Here is a 17163-nt window from a genome sequence, read left to right as displayed (position 1 = left end):
GCTCTGTTAGGAGTTCTCCTGAGGTACATGTTCCCTTGTTTGGAGGAGAGAGGCAAGTTAATGCTTGGCTTTCATACTTTGACTCATACTTTCATAAGTCAAAGTATACTTATGAGAGTGCATCTAGTATGCTTAGAAGCAAGTATTGCTTATAATTGTTGAGGACCCCAAAATGGAGCCTTCTCATTAGGGATACAAATTCACAGCTCTCCAGTTTGGGGTTCACAAATATTTGAGTCTCGTCCTTGTTTTTGGGGTGATTGTCCACAATGCAGATTTTCCTACTTGGTGACATCACTAAATGACATTTGTCCATACCATTGAATGACATGGTTAGGGATGATATCTGGGACTATTTTTTGTAGGAGGTGTAGAAGCCAGGGCCATGTCTTTACTTCTCGTAGATTTGGTGAGGTTAGGGGAATAACAAATTGTCAAAACTTTTGGAAGATAGCATTACATTTAAATTTAAAGCATTGGCAACAGAGGGCCCTCCCAGAGTTATCTTTCTTCAGGAGAAAAGCTCCAGGTATATTTTAAAGAAAATTATTTTTGAAATTAGTTTTTGAATAGAACTATTTTACAGAGCCACCAGTATCATAATACAAATGTGTTAGTCAATACACAAATATCTCAAACGTTTTCATTTCAGTACTTCCTTTCATTTTGGAGCAGAGTCCTGGTTTGGATGACAAATCCTATGTTAATCCTGTTTAAGACCTAGTTCAACTATCCATGAAAGTTGCTCTGATCAGCAAGGATAGTAATGATCTCTCCTGCTTCTTAACTTCCAGAAGGCTCTCTGGTGTACCTCTCATAGGCATGTTATGCATGCTGCCCTTTGAGTTGTATATACCTGTTTCCTACTGGTTGTGAAGTATTGTTTTGTTTATTTTTATATAAAGTCTACCCACTACGTGGGGCTAGAATTCAGGACCCTGAGATCAATAGTCACATGCTCTACTGACCGAGCCAGCCAGGCTCCCCTTAGTTGTGAAGTTTGTAAGTATTGCAACTATTGTTTATTATTTTCTGTCCATGCCAGGACGTAGTACCATGCTTGGCACATAAAAGGTATTTGTAAAATACCAGCATTTTGTTAACTTTTTAAAGCCTTCTCCCCACACCCACCTTTTTACTTAGTATATGTTAGGGAGTCTGCATTAAGTGATTCATTGTATTTGGTGTTTGATAATGTATACCTCACAAGAATTGTGTGGATTGGATGAAGCAGGAGGTATTCTTGTTTTATACATGAGGAAAGTGAGGCTCTAGGACATTATGTTCTTGCTCAAGTTTAAGAACTTTAAGGCAGTGCTCGGATTGGAACCAGGCCTCTTGAATCATTGCTTCTCTTTCCTATACCATGCATTATTTGAAATTGAATGTACATAAGGGAATTATTAGATACTGAATGTATATAAGGAGATAGGTATTAAGAGTTGTGTAGTATGTCTTTTGTACCCCAAAAGTTGTGTGTTTGTTTAGCTTAAAGTTGTTTAAACAGGCATCATCACTTGAAATTCTACCCGTGCAAAAGATTTGGGGACACTTTTATGCAGTGGACTTTTGTTCTTTTAGTATACTATGTTTTAATGTTTGGCCTTTTTGCAATTGATTTCCAATAGCAGTAACCAGTATTAACAATTGCATTAGTGTCCTTTTGTGCCCTTTTCAATGCTCATAAATACAGGTTTACATTTGTAAGTTCTTTCCCCCCAGCTTCCTATATGTAAATGTCTATCAAGATGTTTTCTACTACAAACAGCCTATAACTCTCCTTGTATGTATATCTTTAATACAAGAGTGAATTCTTAATAGATAGTTGCTGAATATAACAAGTTGAGTCCTGGAATGGTATGAATGCCCAAAGTCATGTAGTTGGTTGACTGAATTTTTTTTGTAACTTCTTTTTTTTTTTTTTTTTTTCCCAGATAGGCCAAAGGCTTCTCTAGCTTTTACTTGACAATAATCTGGAATATTAAAAACTGTCCAGACTTTGGAACCAGATGTGGATTTTAATTAGTTTTTTTTTTTTTTTGTATATACTAGCTGTAGTGAATTTAGGCAAGACACTTAACATCCCTAACCCTCTTCTGTGTAATACTTGCCTTGCAGTGATTAGAGAAAATGCATTTAAAGCACTTTACACATAGAAGGCACTGGTAAATATGGCTGTTTTTTTTGTATTTTGATGGTACTAGCTAACATTTAGTAAACCCTTAGAGTGTGCCAGGCACTGTATTAAATGTATCTCATGCATACAAAATTATCTCATTTATTCCTCACAACAACTCCATGAATATGGGAACAGAGAGGTAGGTTATATAGCTAGTAAATGGAAGAGCTGGGATGCAAACCGTGGCATTTTTGAGGCCAACCTCTTAACCAGTACACTGTTACTCTGATATGTACTACTAGAGCAGGGTGTCTTAGTCTTGGCAGTGTTGACATTTTGGGCGAGATAATTCTTTGCTGTTTGGCTGTCTTGTGCAGTGTAGGATGTTTAGCATCTCTGGCCTCTGTCCACTAGATGCAAGGACTTCCCACTGGTGACAGTTGTGACGAATGTCTCCAGACATTGTAAAACCTTTCTTAGGGAGGCAAGGGACAAGAAAAGTTCCCCTGATTGGGAACCACTGTCCTAAGGAAGGGTATGTTTGGTGGACTCTGAGGTAGTTGAAAATAAAATAAAATTAAATAAATAAATTAAAAAGTATAGAATTGGAATTTAGGGAAAGGGTCAGAGCTAAATATGTGATATGAAAGTCACTGGTAAGTGGTAGTTATTTATTACCACTTAAAAAAAAAAGTGTAAGTAAAAGGGAAACAGCAATTGAGTAGAAAGAGTGGATTGTAAAAGAGACAGATTGAGAGGGACTGAGAAGTCGGGGTGGTGTTTCAGTGAAAATAAACTTGAAACCTCTTTCAATTGTAAAAGTAATATACTCCCATTATAAATAATTAGGAAATAGTAAGGGAATTAAAAGGATTTGTCTGTGAGCTTTATCAGTTTTACCATTTTAATTTGTCATGTCTCATGGCCCCTAAATGTACATTCCTTTCAGTTAGTATTTTATTTAATGGTGAAGGAAAAAATGAGTTATTTTGTTTTCTGAAGAAATAATATCTTATTTCAGGTTGCCGAGGAGCCCAAGTAGAAGAAATATGGAGTTTAGAGCCTGAGAATTTTGAAAAATTAAAGTAAGTATTATCTTAGTTGTGTTAAAAATAATGTCTGTACTTTAAGCAGATTGTTGTCTATTTTACTTGGATTACAGTAGGCTGAATATGTCATCTCCTTAAGTCTTTTTTCCATCTTGTGAGAGAGGTATTATTACTCTCATATCATAATCAAGACCTGAGACTCATATAAGTAACTTGCAAGGGATTACAAACTAAGTCTCTGTAATTCCATATCAAGATGGTTGATTAATTTATTATAATATTCACTTATAGATCAATAGGACTAGAAGACAGAACACATTTTCACATTAAAAATGTGAATACCTGAATATTAGATTAGTCTACAAAGCATATTTAGTACATAACATATATTAATAGTAATTCAGAATTTGTGTGTTATCGCCTTGCTTCTTGGTGAGGTTAAAGTTCAGATTCCAAATGTAGATGCTAGGAAGTTTCTTCCTTTCTCCCATGCTTCTGACTTGTGAGCCTCTTCTTATCCCCAACCTTGTGCCCGTAAGAATGGACCCTGTTTTGCAAATGGAAGACTAGGGAAATTTTCTTTGGAGGGAGAGTTGTTGAATTCTTGGAATATGACGAGGAGTAGGCTTTATTCATCTATATTGGAATTCAATATAGGGTTAACTGCTTCTTTTAGTTTTGCTATGTTCTTATTTTCAGTTTTTAAGAGAGGTGATACAAGGTAGAAGTGAAAATCCAGATTTGAGAATAAACCTTTCATTATAATTCTGTTTTACCTGATGTAATTTTAAGGTTTATTAGCCTTGTCTTAGGCAACATTTTAATGACAATGAATAACAATAGAAATCTTTAAAAAATTTCTCAAACTTACTTCATTTGCAATATATTTGGTAAGTAACTGACTGAAATGTGATGTATTGACTGTGTGTTAAAAAACAAGAAAGGTTTGGTGTCACTAATTTGTACTTTCTTTTGTAGGCCAGTTCATGGGTTAATTTTTCTTTTCAAGTGGCAGCCAGGAGAAGAACCAGCAGGCTCTGTAGTTCAGGACTCCAGACTTGACACAATATTTTTTGCCAAGCAGGTATGGTCCTCAGATACTCTGAAGTCTTGAGAGCAATCCTTTTGATAAAAAGAACTGTATTTCACTTTTGTGTCTTTGGTATAGTAGTCCTCAAACTTTTTTGCCTTAGGATCCCTTTACGTTCTTAAAAATTATTGAGGTCTCCAAGAGCTTCTCTGTTTATATGGATTATATTTATCAATATTTATTATATTAGACATTAAGACTAAGGCATTTGAGAGTTACTTATTAATTGATTTAAAAATGACAAATGCATTACATGATAACATAAATAACACATTTTTTAATGAAATATAATCACATTTACCAAAACAAAATTAGCAAGAAGTTTTACATTTGCATTTTATGTTGTTTTTGCAAATTGTAAATACTGTTTTTGCAAATCTAATGTCTGTCTTAATAGTACATAGCTAGATTCTCCTATCTACTTCTTTATACTCCTACTTGCAGTGTTTTTGTTTTGTTCTGTTTTTGGTTGAAGTATATGAAGAAAAGTCAGTCTCACACATATGTAGTTGGAAAGGGAAGAGCATTTTAATAATCTTTTTCAGAGAATTCTATTCTTTGATATTATATCAAAACTCTAAAAATATTTCTTTTTTAAATGTGAAATCTGAAACAGTATCAGTGAACTTTGTTCTTTGTTATATTAAATTTTTTTTGGTTTATCTTTCTCTGCAAATGGATCTTCTACTCATTCAGCATTCAGCAACGTTGTGCATTGGTCATTTCAAATATTCACCGACTTCTACAGATCTTCTGAATGTTGCCACATTTGTTTACATACCTTATCAACAAGTCACATGTATTAATATTACCATCTGTAGAATTAGAAAAGTTGTTAAGTATCAGGAAACTTTTAAACTCACAATGGAGGATCTAAGTCATACCAAACTCTAGTTTTCACTTGAAAGTTTAAATTTTATCAAGACAATAAATACTGTCAGGTTTTTTTCTTGAAGTTACAGACTCATTTTACACAATTCTGAGAAAAATATCTGCCACATGCCCTGTGTGAAAAACCGTATTTGTCTTCCATTTGTGCTCTCAAGTGAAAATGATGTTCCAGGAAAAAAGCAGCCAACTTAACTCACAACTCAAAACAATCATACCACTGCCCTTCCTTGAAATGATTAGCATGTTTTGGTTTGCAGCAGAAAGTGCTTTAATTTGTGCTACATATTTCATTTGATAGACTATTAAAGACTTGTACTCCAAGGTCAGAATTTAATAAAAATAACTTTTACTGCTTCATTAAAGACAGTCTTCAGTAAAATTGGCTTTTTTTTTTTTTTTTAAACTGTGTATCTGTGTCAGTGAAACAGTTTAATGCCACTGCCTAGATTGGTGCTAAAATACCAGCAGTATTATCTACCATTGGTTGCTATTTTACTATCAGTGCAAATATGAAAGCAGGGAAGTAGGCAAGGACTGTCTTTGAATTACCATAGAAATGATTTTGAGCTCATGAACATCTTGAGAAGGGTCTTAGGAATTCCCAGGGTTCCATGGACCACACTTGACAAGGGCTGTTCCAGGACATACAGTGAAGTGTTTAGTATTAGGTGCCGCCGTATATCTATCTGGTCCATTGTTTGGAAAACAGAGAGTAAGTAAGAGAGGTTTGATATTTAAAACTAAGCTAAGTATAATTGCACTTGTTTGAAAATTGCACTTATTTCTGAGACTCAAAAAATTGCTTAGGATAATCTGTTTAACCTTTAGAAAGGTCGAAAAATAAAAGTGCTAATTCTCATTACTGCACTTTAGCTCAAGGCTTTGCTATTCCACTTAGTAACTTGTTTTCCCTTTTTCTTTTACTGCTTCTTTCCATTTCCCCCCAACTTTTTAAAATTGAGTGTTTTTAGAGAAATTAACACTGTCATGCTTTTACTTTACAGGTTAAGAAAACCTGTGTTTTTTTTTTTTTTTTTTTTTATGATAGAACTTAAACTACAGAAATACATAGTGATAAAAGTGAATATCTTTGTAATCCTACACCCATTTCTACCAACTACTTTTAACGGTTTGACTCATTCATTTAATCAACAAGTCGTTATTGAGCACTTTGTGCTAGGTATTAGGTACTAGGTATATATAATGGTCAACAAGACAAGGCGTGTCTCTTCTTAATAAGAACTATAATAATAACTATGCCAACAGTGGCCAACATTTATCATTCTTATTGGGTAGCAGATATTGTGCTTTAGATATATTGTTTATTTAATCCTTGCAACAACTTAGTGAGGTTGTTATCCTCATGTTACTGATGAAGAAATTCAGATGAAGAAATTGAAGCCTGGAGAAATTAACTTATTTTTCTGAGGTCACATGAGGTTTTTTTTCCCTTAAGTGTTTATTTGTTTGTTTTGACAGAGAGGTAGAGAGAAAGAGAGAGAGAAAGAGAGAGAAAGAGTATGTGTGCAAGCTGAGGGAGGGGCAGAGAGAGGAATAAGAGAATCTCAAAAGGGCTCTGCGCTGACATGGGCTTGAGCCCAGGAATCATGGGATCATGATCTGAGCTGAAATCAAGGGTTGATGCTTTAACCAACTGAGCCATCCAGGTGCCCCAATATGTATTATTTTTTTTTTATTATTAATTTGTTTGTAGTAGTTGATCCTCAATAACACTGTGGTTTTTACAGATTCCTTATTATTTCACAAATGTAGAAACTGAGTCCCAGAGAGATTATGAAACTTGCCCAAGTTAAGCAGCTAGTCATTGGCAGAGCTGATGTGCAAACCTGGGCACTATATCTCTGAAGTGTCTGCTCTCAACCACATCACAACACTGACTCTTTAAAAGTATTCTTGGTAGGGGCGCCTGGGTGGCGCAATCGGTTAAGCGTCCGACTTCAGCCAGGTCACGATCTCGCGGTCCGTGAGTTTGAGCCCCGCGTCAGGCTCCGGGCTGATGGCTCAGAGCCTGGAGCCTGTTTCCGATTCTGTGTCTCACTCTCTCTGCCCCTCCCCCGTTCATGCTCTGTCTCTCTCTGTCCCAAAAATAAATAAACGTTGAAAAAAAAAAATTAAAAAAAAAAAAAAGTATTCTTGGTATAAATGTCCTATAATTTATTTAATCTCTTAGTGATCAATATTTTGAGTTTCTAACTCTTCCCCTAACACAAATAATTTGTATATCATAATATTTGTGTACTTGTGTACTACTAATGTACTAATATTTGTGTGTGACAATTATTATAATTTTAAAACCATTGTTTGGTTTTCAAGATCTAGATAGTAGAGAAAAAGTAGGGGACAGACGATTTTAAAAGTCCTTCAGGTGTTTTTTTCTCCTTTTAAAGACAGTTTTTATTTTTTAAGGTATATAAAAATATGCACTCATTTTATAAAATTGAAGCATTATAAATATATAATATAGAAAATAAAAGTCCCTTTTATAATCCCTGTTTCAGAGATAGCCACTGAAAATCATTTATATTCTTCCAAATTTGTGTGTGTGTGTGTGTGTGTGTGTGTGTGTTTAATTTCTTCCATGCTATATTTCTTCCACACTAAATTGTGAACCTAAGAGTCTGGGATTTTATTTTTGTGTACCGTTCCTGGTACATACTACATATCCAATAAATGTAGACTGAGTTCTTCATCTCTAAGAATATTACAATTAACAGTGGTATTCACTAACAGTAAGATATTAATGATGTCTGATTTATAGAGGTCTAGGTATTTTTAAGGTGAAAGAAAGTGCTCTATAAAGAAAATAAATGTTACTAAAGTTTCAATTTATAATTTCTGGAGTTCCTTGATATTTTTCTAGTTCTGTATTTCTGTTTTAACTGTAATTTAATGGTTTATTTGTATTATACTTGCCATGTTTATTAATGTGTAGGATTAGTGATTTTCTAATAATCCTGGGTGGTTTTTGTTCTATATTATGTCAACAGTTCTTATTGAACTGACCTATCAGTAATTCCCCAGTAATATCTTTTAATTGTAATTCCCCAATAATATCTTTTGGTCTTTTTAGTGTATGCCTCCTATGAGTCTATGCCAGAAACTTTATATTACATAAATAATATAATCCTTAATTCTAGGCTTCAAGAGCTAATAATGATTTTATCCAGGAGTCTCCTATTTTCAGAAATTTTAGAAGTATAATTAAAATTATATTTATTTATGATACGGTCATACATATTAACTAAATACATATTTTTGGTATTTATGGATGGAATTGCATCAATTTAGAAAGGTAATACTAATCCTGGCCGTCTTAAACTAATCATTCATATGCTGTAATTATAGGTGTGCATGTACGTGGTTCACTGAAGAAATAAAGTAGTAATTGTAATTACTAGTAATTATAATTGTGTTTAAGGAATGCCAGGAATGACATTTTGGTAATACTTCTCTACAAAGCATCATTGTCTTGTTACCAATTCACTGATTTACTTGCTAAGATTGTGCCGTAGTGGTACTGGGTTTGTCTGACTCCAGTCTGTTCAGTCTTTCAGGAAAGGATGATTGCTTACTGTGCTAGGTGCTTGGAGAATCATATGCAGTCATGATCCCTGCCCGCAACGTGCTTAGAGTTTAGTGGAAGAGATTGGTCTTAATCAATGAAATGCACAATTATGGTCGTGATAAGTGCTTCCTGGAGTGAAATGAGGACCATATTATATTGCAAAATTTGAGAACAATCTGTGAGACTATGCTCACTCCCAACACTGGCTATGGAGTTCAGGGTCCCCAAACCATCCTCACTTCTGGCAATTGCACATTTAGTTAGGGGGTCCCCAAGACCACCCTCAGTTTCTGTAATTGGCTAGAAAAACTCATAGACCTTATAGAAAACTGTTATGGTTTATGACAGTGAAAAATACAGATTAAATTTAGCCACAGGAAGAGATACATGGCGCAGAGGCTGGGAAAGTCCCTTGCTAAGAGCTTCCAGTTGTCTTCTCCCAGTACTTACAGATGGCACTAACTTTCCTGGCAACGATATATGACAATATGTGCAGAGTATTGTCATCCAGGGAATCTCAACCAATTCTTGGTATCCAGAGTTTTTATTTGGCCTTAGTCACGCAGACCCGGTTGACCACCCACATGGCTGACCTCAGTCTCCCGGCACCCTGGAGGCTGAGCTGATATTGTTGACCCCAGATTCCACCCTAAGTCACAGTGTTAGACTGCCTTTGTGGACCAAATCCCTCAGGTAAACAAAGATGTTCTTACGGGGCCTGGCTTCTCAAGAGCTAAGTATACCTCCCAGGAGCCATGGGCAAAGGCAAGGCCTCTCTTTGGGCAAGATTAAATTTTTTATTATATATAACAATGGGACTTGACCTTTTCAAGGAGATCTGAGAAAGCTCTGCGTGACAATTCAGCTGAAGTCTAAAGTTCAAGTAGGTATTAACTGGGGGAAAGAGGTTGAGGATCATCCCAGATTAATAACAGCTTTATAGCAAAAGGAAGTAATAACTAGTAAAATGTACTAGAAGAAGGTCAGTATAACTGGAGTATAGATAGCAAGAAGGGGAATGGCATATGATATGGAGCTGAGCAGGGCATATGTTAATCGGAATTGGGTATAGTTAGGTGTAGAGATACAATGACTTATAAGAAATAGACGTTTTTCACTTCCAAGAACTGTCAAGATTACAGGCTCTTTTGTTGTTGTTGTTCCTTTGTGTGTGGATTCTATTCCAAAGATTACTTTGTGGCTCAAGATGATTATTGGAGCCTTCGCCATTCTACCTCAATTCTACATTCCAGACAGCAAGAAGGGGACAGCACATTTCTCCTTTAATGAACATTTTCTAGAATTTGTCTATGTCACATGCTTACTTCTCTGGCCAGAACTTAGTCACATTGCTGTTCTTAGCAGCAAAAGAGAGTGGGAAAGTTGTCTTCATTCTGGGTGGCCATGAACCCCGATAAAAATTGGGTTACTTTGTGAATATGGAAGGAGAAGGTGGTTATTAGAGAATAACTATCAGCCTTCTGCCACATATGTTGACAAAATTCAGATCATGTAGGGTATTTTAAGCCATGATTGAGACTTCTGTCTGTATCCTAAGAGTAAAAGAAGGTTATTAAAGTGTTTAAAGAAGGGTGACACAGTCAGATTATTATTTAGAAGAGATCCCTGTAGCCATAGTGTGGAGAATGCATTTGAGGAGAAGGTGGTAGTATAGAATATAAGACTAGTAATCAGGAGGCTTTTGCAGAAGTATATGCAAGAGTAGATAAAAGACTGGTGGTAGAGATGGATGTGAACAGATCTGAATAATACTCAGTGGATAAAGTAGCACCCTTAATGGGTAATGGGTTGGATGTGGAGATGAAGGCAGCAGACATAGTAGGTACGTGGAAGGGGATTATGACATTCCTTGATTGATGACACACACTCATGACTCCTGTCTTTTGTTTGGTTATTGTAAGTAATATAGTAAGCACTGAAGAACTCACTACCCAAACAAACTTCATCTAGTTATTTCTTTCTCTCTCACTGATTATTCAGCAAAACTCTCATCCTCCCTCCCTTCATCCATTGCAATCCTCATGTTGAATTTGGTATATTATTTCTTTGCTTTCCCTTTTATGTATTGTAATACTAAAAAGGGTCTGTGTATATAAAATTTTTAATACATAAAAAGTATCATACTTCTCAACTGAGAAAAGCAGTGCTGAAATAAAAACATTTATTTGGGGTCTCAATTGCAATTCAGGGAGCGTAGATTTGGGTAGCAACCCAAATCGTGTTCCCCTAAGGAATGAAAGCCAAGGGTTTTAAAAAACAAAACTAATGCTTGTTGTGTTGTTTGCAAAGAATTTTGATTGGTGTTGGCTCACAGAAAACTAATCTTGGCTGAATATAATTGGTTGCTAAGACTATCACTAAGCAAATTTTAACTGTAGCAAGTTGCAGGTGTTTGGGCAGAGTCCTTGGAATTTATGCCTTTTGGCCCAGTTCAAAATTCCTGGTTTTATCCCGTGAGGATACCTAAGGCCCATTTCCTTAATGGCCTCCTGGCTCCATTTTATAACCCTTTGACACAAGTGATTGATTTCATTTCATTTCTCACATCTTCTGTGTAATTTTGGGGGACTTACTCTTTTGACTTAATATTCTATCATTAAGTTTCTCCTTTAAGTTGTTAATCATAGTAGTAGTTCCTTAATTTTGCATACTGTTTGATATCAATTACATGAAAATGCTGGGTTTATTTGCTTTCTCTTCCTAGATGGGCATTTGAGTTTTACATTTGAGTTATTGTCAATTGCGTGGCTATAAACATTTTTGTACATGTCTCCTGTTGTAAATGTGCAAATTTCTCTTGTATATAGAAGTAGAGTTGACTACATAAATACATCAAAGCTGCAATTATACTTCCACTAGCAATCTCTGAATTACTATGTAGCCACGTACTCCAATGTGTGGTGTTGTCAGGCCTTTTTAATTTTTGCCGGCCATGTTGTTCTAAAATGGTACTTCATTGTGGTCTTGGTTTACATCTCCCTGGTCACTTAATCATGTTGAAAGCGTTTTCATATCCTTAGTGGCCTTAACTGTTTCTTTTGTGAAATTTCTGTTGAAATTATTTTTATTTTTTATGGGGTTAGTTGTGCTTTTCTTTTTGATTTGTGTGAGTTGTTTATGTATTCTTGATATTACTTCTTTAAGTTAGCGTCTTATTGTTTTATTTTTTCTGGGTGTCTTTTGGTGAATAGAATTTTATATTTTAGAGCCAGTGCTTTTTGTACCTTGTTTAAGAAATTGTTATCTATCTGAGGTTGTAGAAGATATTGACCTGTGTATTTAAATTTTAATTTTTGACATCTATGTCCATAATTCATCAGGAGTTGGGTTTTGGTGTATCATGTGAAGTAGGAGTTCAATTTTATATTTTTCCATATGGATCATCATTTTTTTTCTATCCTCAATTTATGAAACATCTGTTGTCTCCCCTATTTGTCTGACATGCCACATCTGTTGTATATCAGTTCCATACGTGTGTGTGTGTTTTCTGGACTGTACTCTGTTCCATTGATCACTTTGTCTGTCTCTGCCAATATCACTGTCTAAATTTTTTTCACTTCTTCATAAGGTCTGGTATCTAACAGGTCATATCTCCTCTCCTTGCTCTTTTTCAGAAATAGCCTTCTATTCTTCATATAAATTTCAGAGGCATCTTATCAAGTTGTATGAAACATTCTGTTGAAATTTTGACTGGAATAGCATTGAATATAACAATTTGGGGAGAATGTATATCTTCATATTAAGTCATGAACATAGTATGTTATCTATTTAGATCTTTATTATCTTTACCATGTTACATTATTTTCTCTGTAGAGGCCTTTTACATCTAATTCATTTGTTAGATTTATCCTAATTCATTGATATTTCTGTTACAATTATAAATTGTCTTCAGTTACATTTTCTAGGTGTTCAGTGTTGGTGAAATGAAAAGGCAATTCACTTTTATGTTTTAATACTATATTTAGCTATCTTGCTAAACTCTCCTATTATCTCTAATAATTTGTTGGGTTTTTTTTTTTTTTTTTGAGTGGATTCTATCTTAAATTATTATATCAAATAATAACAGTTTTGTTTTTTCCTTTCAAATCATTATGCCTCTAATTTATTTTTCTTTTCTTATTGCATGGCTAAGACCTTCAGTAAAATCATCATGATTTTAAAGGGAATACTTTCACCATTTTCTTGTGCTGGATGATGTTTACTCTAGTTTTTATTTTTATTTTTTAAATGTTCTTTTTCAGGTAAGGATGTTCTGTTATTAATTTAGTAAGTTGTCTTTATTAAATTTTTTCAAATGCTTTTTCTGTACTTATTGAAATAATCATGTTTATTTTCTTTCTGTAGGTTAAATGCAGTCAGTTATGTTAATGACTTTTTAAAATATTAAATCATCCTTCCATATCTGGGATAAACCCATTTGGTCATGATGTATTCTCTTGTTATGCACTGTCAGATTTAATTCAGTAGTATTTGTTTAGCATTTTTGCATTTGTTATTTTCTTTTTTTGTAAAGGCTTTGATTAATTTTAGTATTAGGGATTTGCTGGCTTCATGGCATGAGTTGGAATTACCTCTTTTTTTATTTTTCAAAGAATTTGTATAAAATTTAGATGGGCTGTTTCTTTATATTTTGATAGAATTGGCCTGTACAGCCATCTGGGCCTGATATTTTCTTTGTGAGTATATGTTTTAACTACTGGTTCAATTTAATAGTTAAAAGGCTATTCAGGCTACTTATTTCTTCTTGATTTAGTTCTGGTAAGATTTTTTTTTTTCTTTTGAAATTTCTCCATTTTAACTTAATTTTATGAAAGTGTTTCATATGGTTGTTCTTAGTATTCCATGTTCTTTTTAATCTTACTTTTAGTTGTTTTCCTGACTCCCAGAATTCTGACTAGCATATTTGTGTAATAGAGGTTTTATGTACTCTATTAATCTATCACCTTTTATTTCCTATCTGTAGTAGGGTGGAAGTCCAGCTGATCTTGTTTCTGTTTTCAGCCATCTTGAGTCCTTGCTGTAAATCGTCAAGCTGAATCTTTCATAATAAAAAATCTGTTTTGATTATGTTATTTCAGCATGAAAAATCTCTTATTCCTAGGGCAAACTACTAATTGCACAAGGTCAGTGATTTTCTAGGTAGCAAATATCCTCCTGTGGCGACTACAGCCATACTAATACGAACCGGCGTGCTCCTCTCTTGAAGGCACCATGTATGTCACTTTGTTTCTTTGCTCACACCCTTCTTGCTTCCCTGAATGAATTTCCTTCTCTGTTCCCAAGGTCCTGTCAAGCTTTCAAAGCTCTATTAAAATTTTACATTCATAGAGAAACCTCTGATACTTCAGTTAAAGATTATTTCTTCCTTCATCATTTTGGGTTCTACTCATCTCTTTTTCATGTGTGGGTTTTGTTTTTTTTTTCCCCTAAATTCTCCACAGGCAGGACATTTATTGTACCCTTTCTTTGTTTTGTCTTTTTTCTAGAGTCGTCTTCTCTTTAGGAAGTAACGGTTTTATTCTCAACCTTATTTTTCCTTGACTATAAATAAATATTCAAAATGTATTAATTGGGGCGCCTGGGTGGCGCAGTCGGTTAAGCGTCCGACTTCAGCCAGGTCACGATCTCGCGGTCCGGGAGTTCGAGCCCCGCGTCAGGCTCTGGGTTGATGGCTCGGAGCCTGGAGCCTGTTTCCGATTCTGTGTCTGCCTCTCTCTCTGCCCCTCCCCCGTTCATGCTCTGTCTCTCTCTGTCCCAAAAATAAATAAAAAACGTTGAAACATTCATTTATTTTATAGCTATACCTCAGTGAAGCTTGATGGTAATTTATAATGCGCTATTTCAGGAGCATTTCTCTGAGCATCCACTATATGCTTTTGTAGCAACTCTGAAAACAAGTTATTCTCTGGTCCAGGGGTTGCAGGTCACATGGCTGCAATGTCAGGGTGGCAGCGTGCATGTGTGACTCGGGTCATGTGTAAGAAAAGGGAGTGGAAGAGCCTAGACAAACTAAAGAATATATGTTCTCTCAAAGGAATTCAAACCAAATTCTTCAGGTTCCAGGGGAGCCCTGCTTTGTGACCTCTTACTCTAGCCTCCTTTTACTGTCAAACTCTACTACTCTGTTTGAAAACGTGTTACAAGCCAGAGCACATATTAGAATACCCAGGATAAGATTTAAAAATTAAATATTTAAGAAGTTGGAGACTAAATAATTTATGCTGCAATGAATTTTTTGTGACATGAACTAAAGTTAAAGTTCTCCCAAATAGATGTATGTAAGGTAATTTTTATGGGAGTTTCATGAGGCAAAAAACCTCTTTAAACTGTCTTGTTCACTGTGCATGCCACACTTACCACAATGTCTGACACACTATAGATATTTAGTAAATATTTGAGTGACTGGCATCTTTTTTAAGTTTTTTTTTTTTTTCTTTCCAAAATTTTGGCAGTTCTGTACTATATGTAATATAACCACTTGGTGGCGCTAACCTCATTTTTAAACCCTGAAAGGTATTTTTATACTTCTGCACACCACGATTACTATTCTTCATATACACACGGAATGAGTTGTAATAAATCGTGGACAGTGTGAATCATTATTAACATCGAAGGAGAAATATCATTAACCGCCGGGTTTTTTTACCTTTTAAAAAAAAAAAACCTTGAGATTTGATTGATTATACAAAAAACCACACATTTAATGTATATAATTTGGTGAGTTTGGAAGGAGTTTTGTTTCTGATTCTTTAGAAAATGTTTCTAAAGTGATGAGGGGCGCCTGGGTGGCGCAGTCGGTTAAGCGTCCGACTTCAGCCAGGTCACGATCTCGCGGTCCGTGAGTTTGAGCCCCGCGTCAGGCTCTGGGCTGATGGCTCGGAGCCTGGAGCCTGTTTCCGATTCTGTGTCTCCCTCTTTCTCTGCCCCTCCCCCGTTCATGCTCTGTCTCTCTCTGTCCCAAAAATAAATAAAAAACGTTGAAAAAAAAAATTTATAAAGTGATGGATTACAGATTTCAAGTCCTTAGGTCATAGTAGTAGTTGAGCCTGTCTGTTAGAGCCTCAGCATCTAGCACTGGGTACGTGGTATATCTTTAATGTGTGAATTTGAAAGAATGTGTGAATGAGTATAAATTTTAACTTCTTCTGACTTCACTTCTACCAACCCACTCCCAGATAATTTCACCCCACATAATTTTGGTCCAAGATAAGGGGGAACTGAGTCTTAACAAAGTTTTTAGTTAACCACCTTTATGAAATTTCTTTTAATCATTAAAATTTTTTATCCAAATTTATGAAAGAACTGTGATTCAGAACAAAATACATATTGAAATAAATCAGCAATATTAATTGGATTTTAGATTTCCTGTTACTTTTTTTCTTATTTGTCAATTATGGGATAGTTTTGAGTACAAGATATTATTAGAGAGGAATAACAGAAGCATGGTTGTATCATTATATTTGTTTGAGAATTGGGTGTAAGATTATGTTCCCTAGTGGAGAAAGCAGTCTTACTAAGGAGTTTTTCAAACATACAGGAGGAAAAAATTGAAGAATTGGTGGATTTCGCAAGACCTCAAAAGCCTCTGGCAACATGAAAAGTAGAAGAGTATAAGAATTTAAAAGAGAAGATAATTGAAAGTTTTTCTTCTGAAATCAAGCAGGATGTAAATAGTTTACTAAATTGTAGAATCATAAGTGAATTAGCCTTTTAGAAAGACACTAATTCCAAAATAGCATTTAATCATAGGGGCACCTGGGTGGCTCAGTCAGTTAAGCGTCCAACTATTGATTTTGGCTTAGGTCATGATCTCACTGTCATGAGATTGAGCCCCAAATCAGGCTCCGCAAAGAGTGTGGGGCTTACTTGGATTCTCTCTCTCGCTCTCTGCCTCCCCATCCCGTTTGCGCTTGCTTGAGCATGCACGCACTCTGTCTCAAAATAAACATTAAAAAAAAGAAATAGTATTTAATGATAACATAGTAATAAGGTATAGAAATAGGACTAAGTTGTATTTTTAAAAATAATTTACCAAATTTAGTTCAACTTTACAGTTAATGTTGCTGTGGTATTCACAGTAATCGTCTAAGGTTCTTTCCAGCTCTATAATCTCAACACTGTAGGGGCTAGAGGGAATACGGAAGAAGCCCTTGTCCATAGTGGGTTATAATCTGGTTAGAGAGACCACATGTATGTACAGAGCCAGCCTAACATGGTGGCTAAGTGTACAGATTCTAGAACCAGACTCTGCCTCTTGCTTAGCTCTGTACCCTTTGGGCAAGTTACTTAATTTCTTTGTACCTTAGCTTCCACAAATGTAAAATGAGAATAATATTACTCCTTCTTCATAGGTTGTTGAGAGAATTAAAAGAATTAATACATATGAAGTGCCTAAAAAGTACCTGGC

The 17163-nt window shown here is 35.1% G+C and overlaps 1 protein-coding gene across 2 annotated transcripts in view; it reads left to right on the top strand.

Annotated features, from left to right (window-relative positions):
- Positions 1 to 17163, top strand: part of UCHL5 (ubiquitin C-terminal hydrolase L5) — a 41745-nt gene that overhangs the window by 5052 nt on the left and 19530 nt on the right. For both annotated transcript variants that reach the window (XM_025927772.2, XM_025927771.2), the window contains exons 2-3: positions 3141 to 3204; positions 4147 to 4252. In XM_025927772.2, the coding sequence (XP_025783557.1) occupies positions 3141 to 3204; positions 4147 to 4252 (170 nt within the window). The remainder of the gene's footprint in view (positions 1 to 3140; positions 3205 to 4146; positions 4253 to 17163) is intronic.

The sequence above is a fragment of the Puma concolor genome, chromosome E4, assembly GCF_028749965.1.
Source record: "Puma concolor isolate L17-30 chromosome E4, mPumCon1.1.hap2, whole genome shotgun sequence".
Classification (NCBI taxonomy): domain Eukaryota; kingdom Metazoa; phylum Chordata; class Mammalia; order Carnivora; family Felidae; genus Puma; species Puma concolor.
The sequence above is the reverse complement of the archived record's forward strand: the minus strand, read 5'-3'. Positions and strand labels throughout refer to the sequence as shown.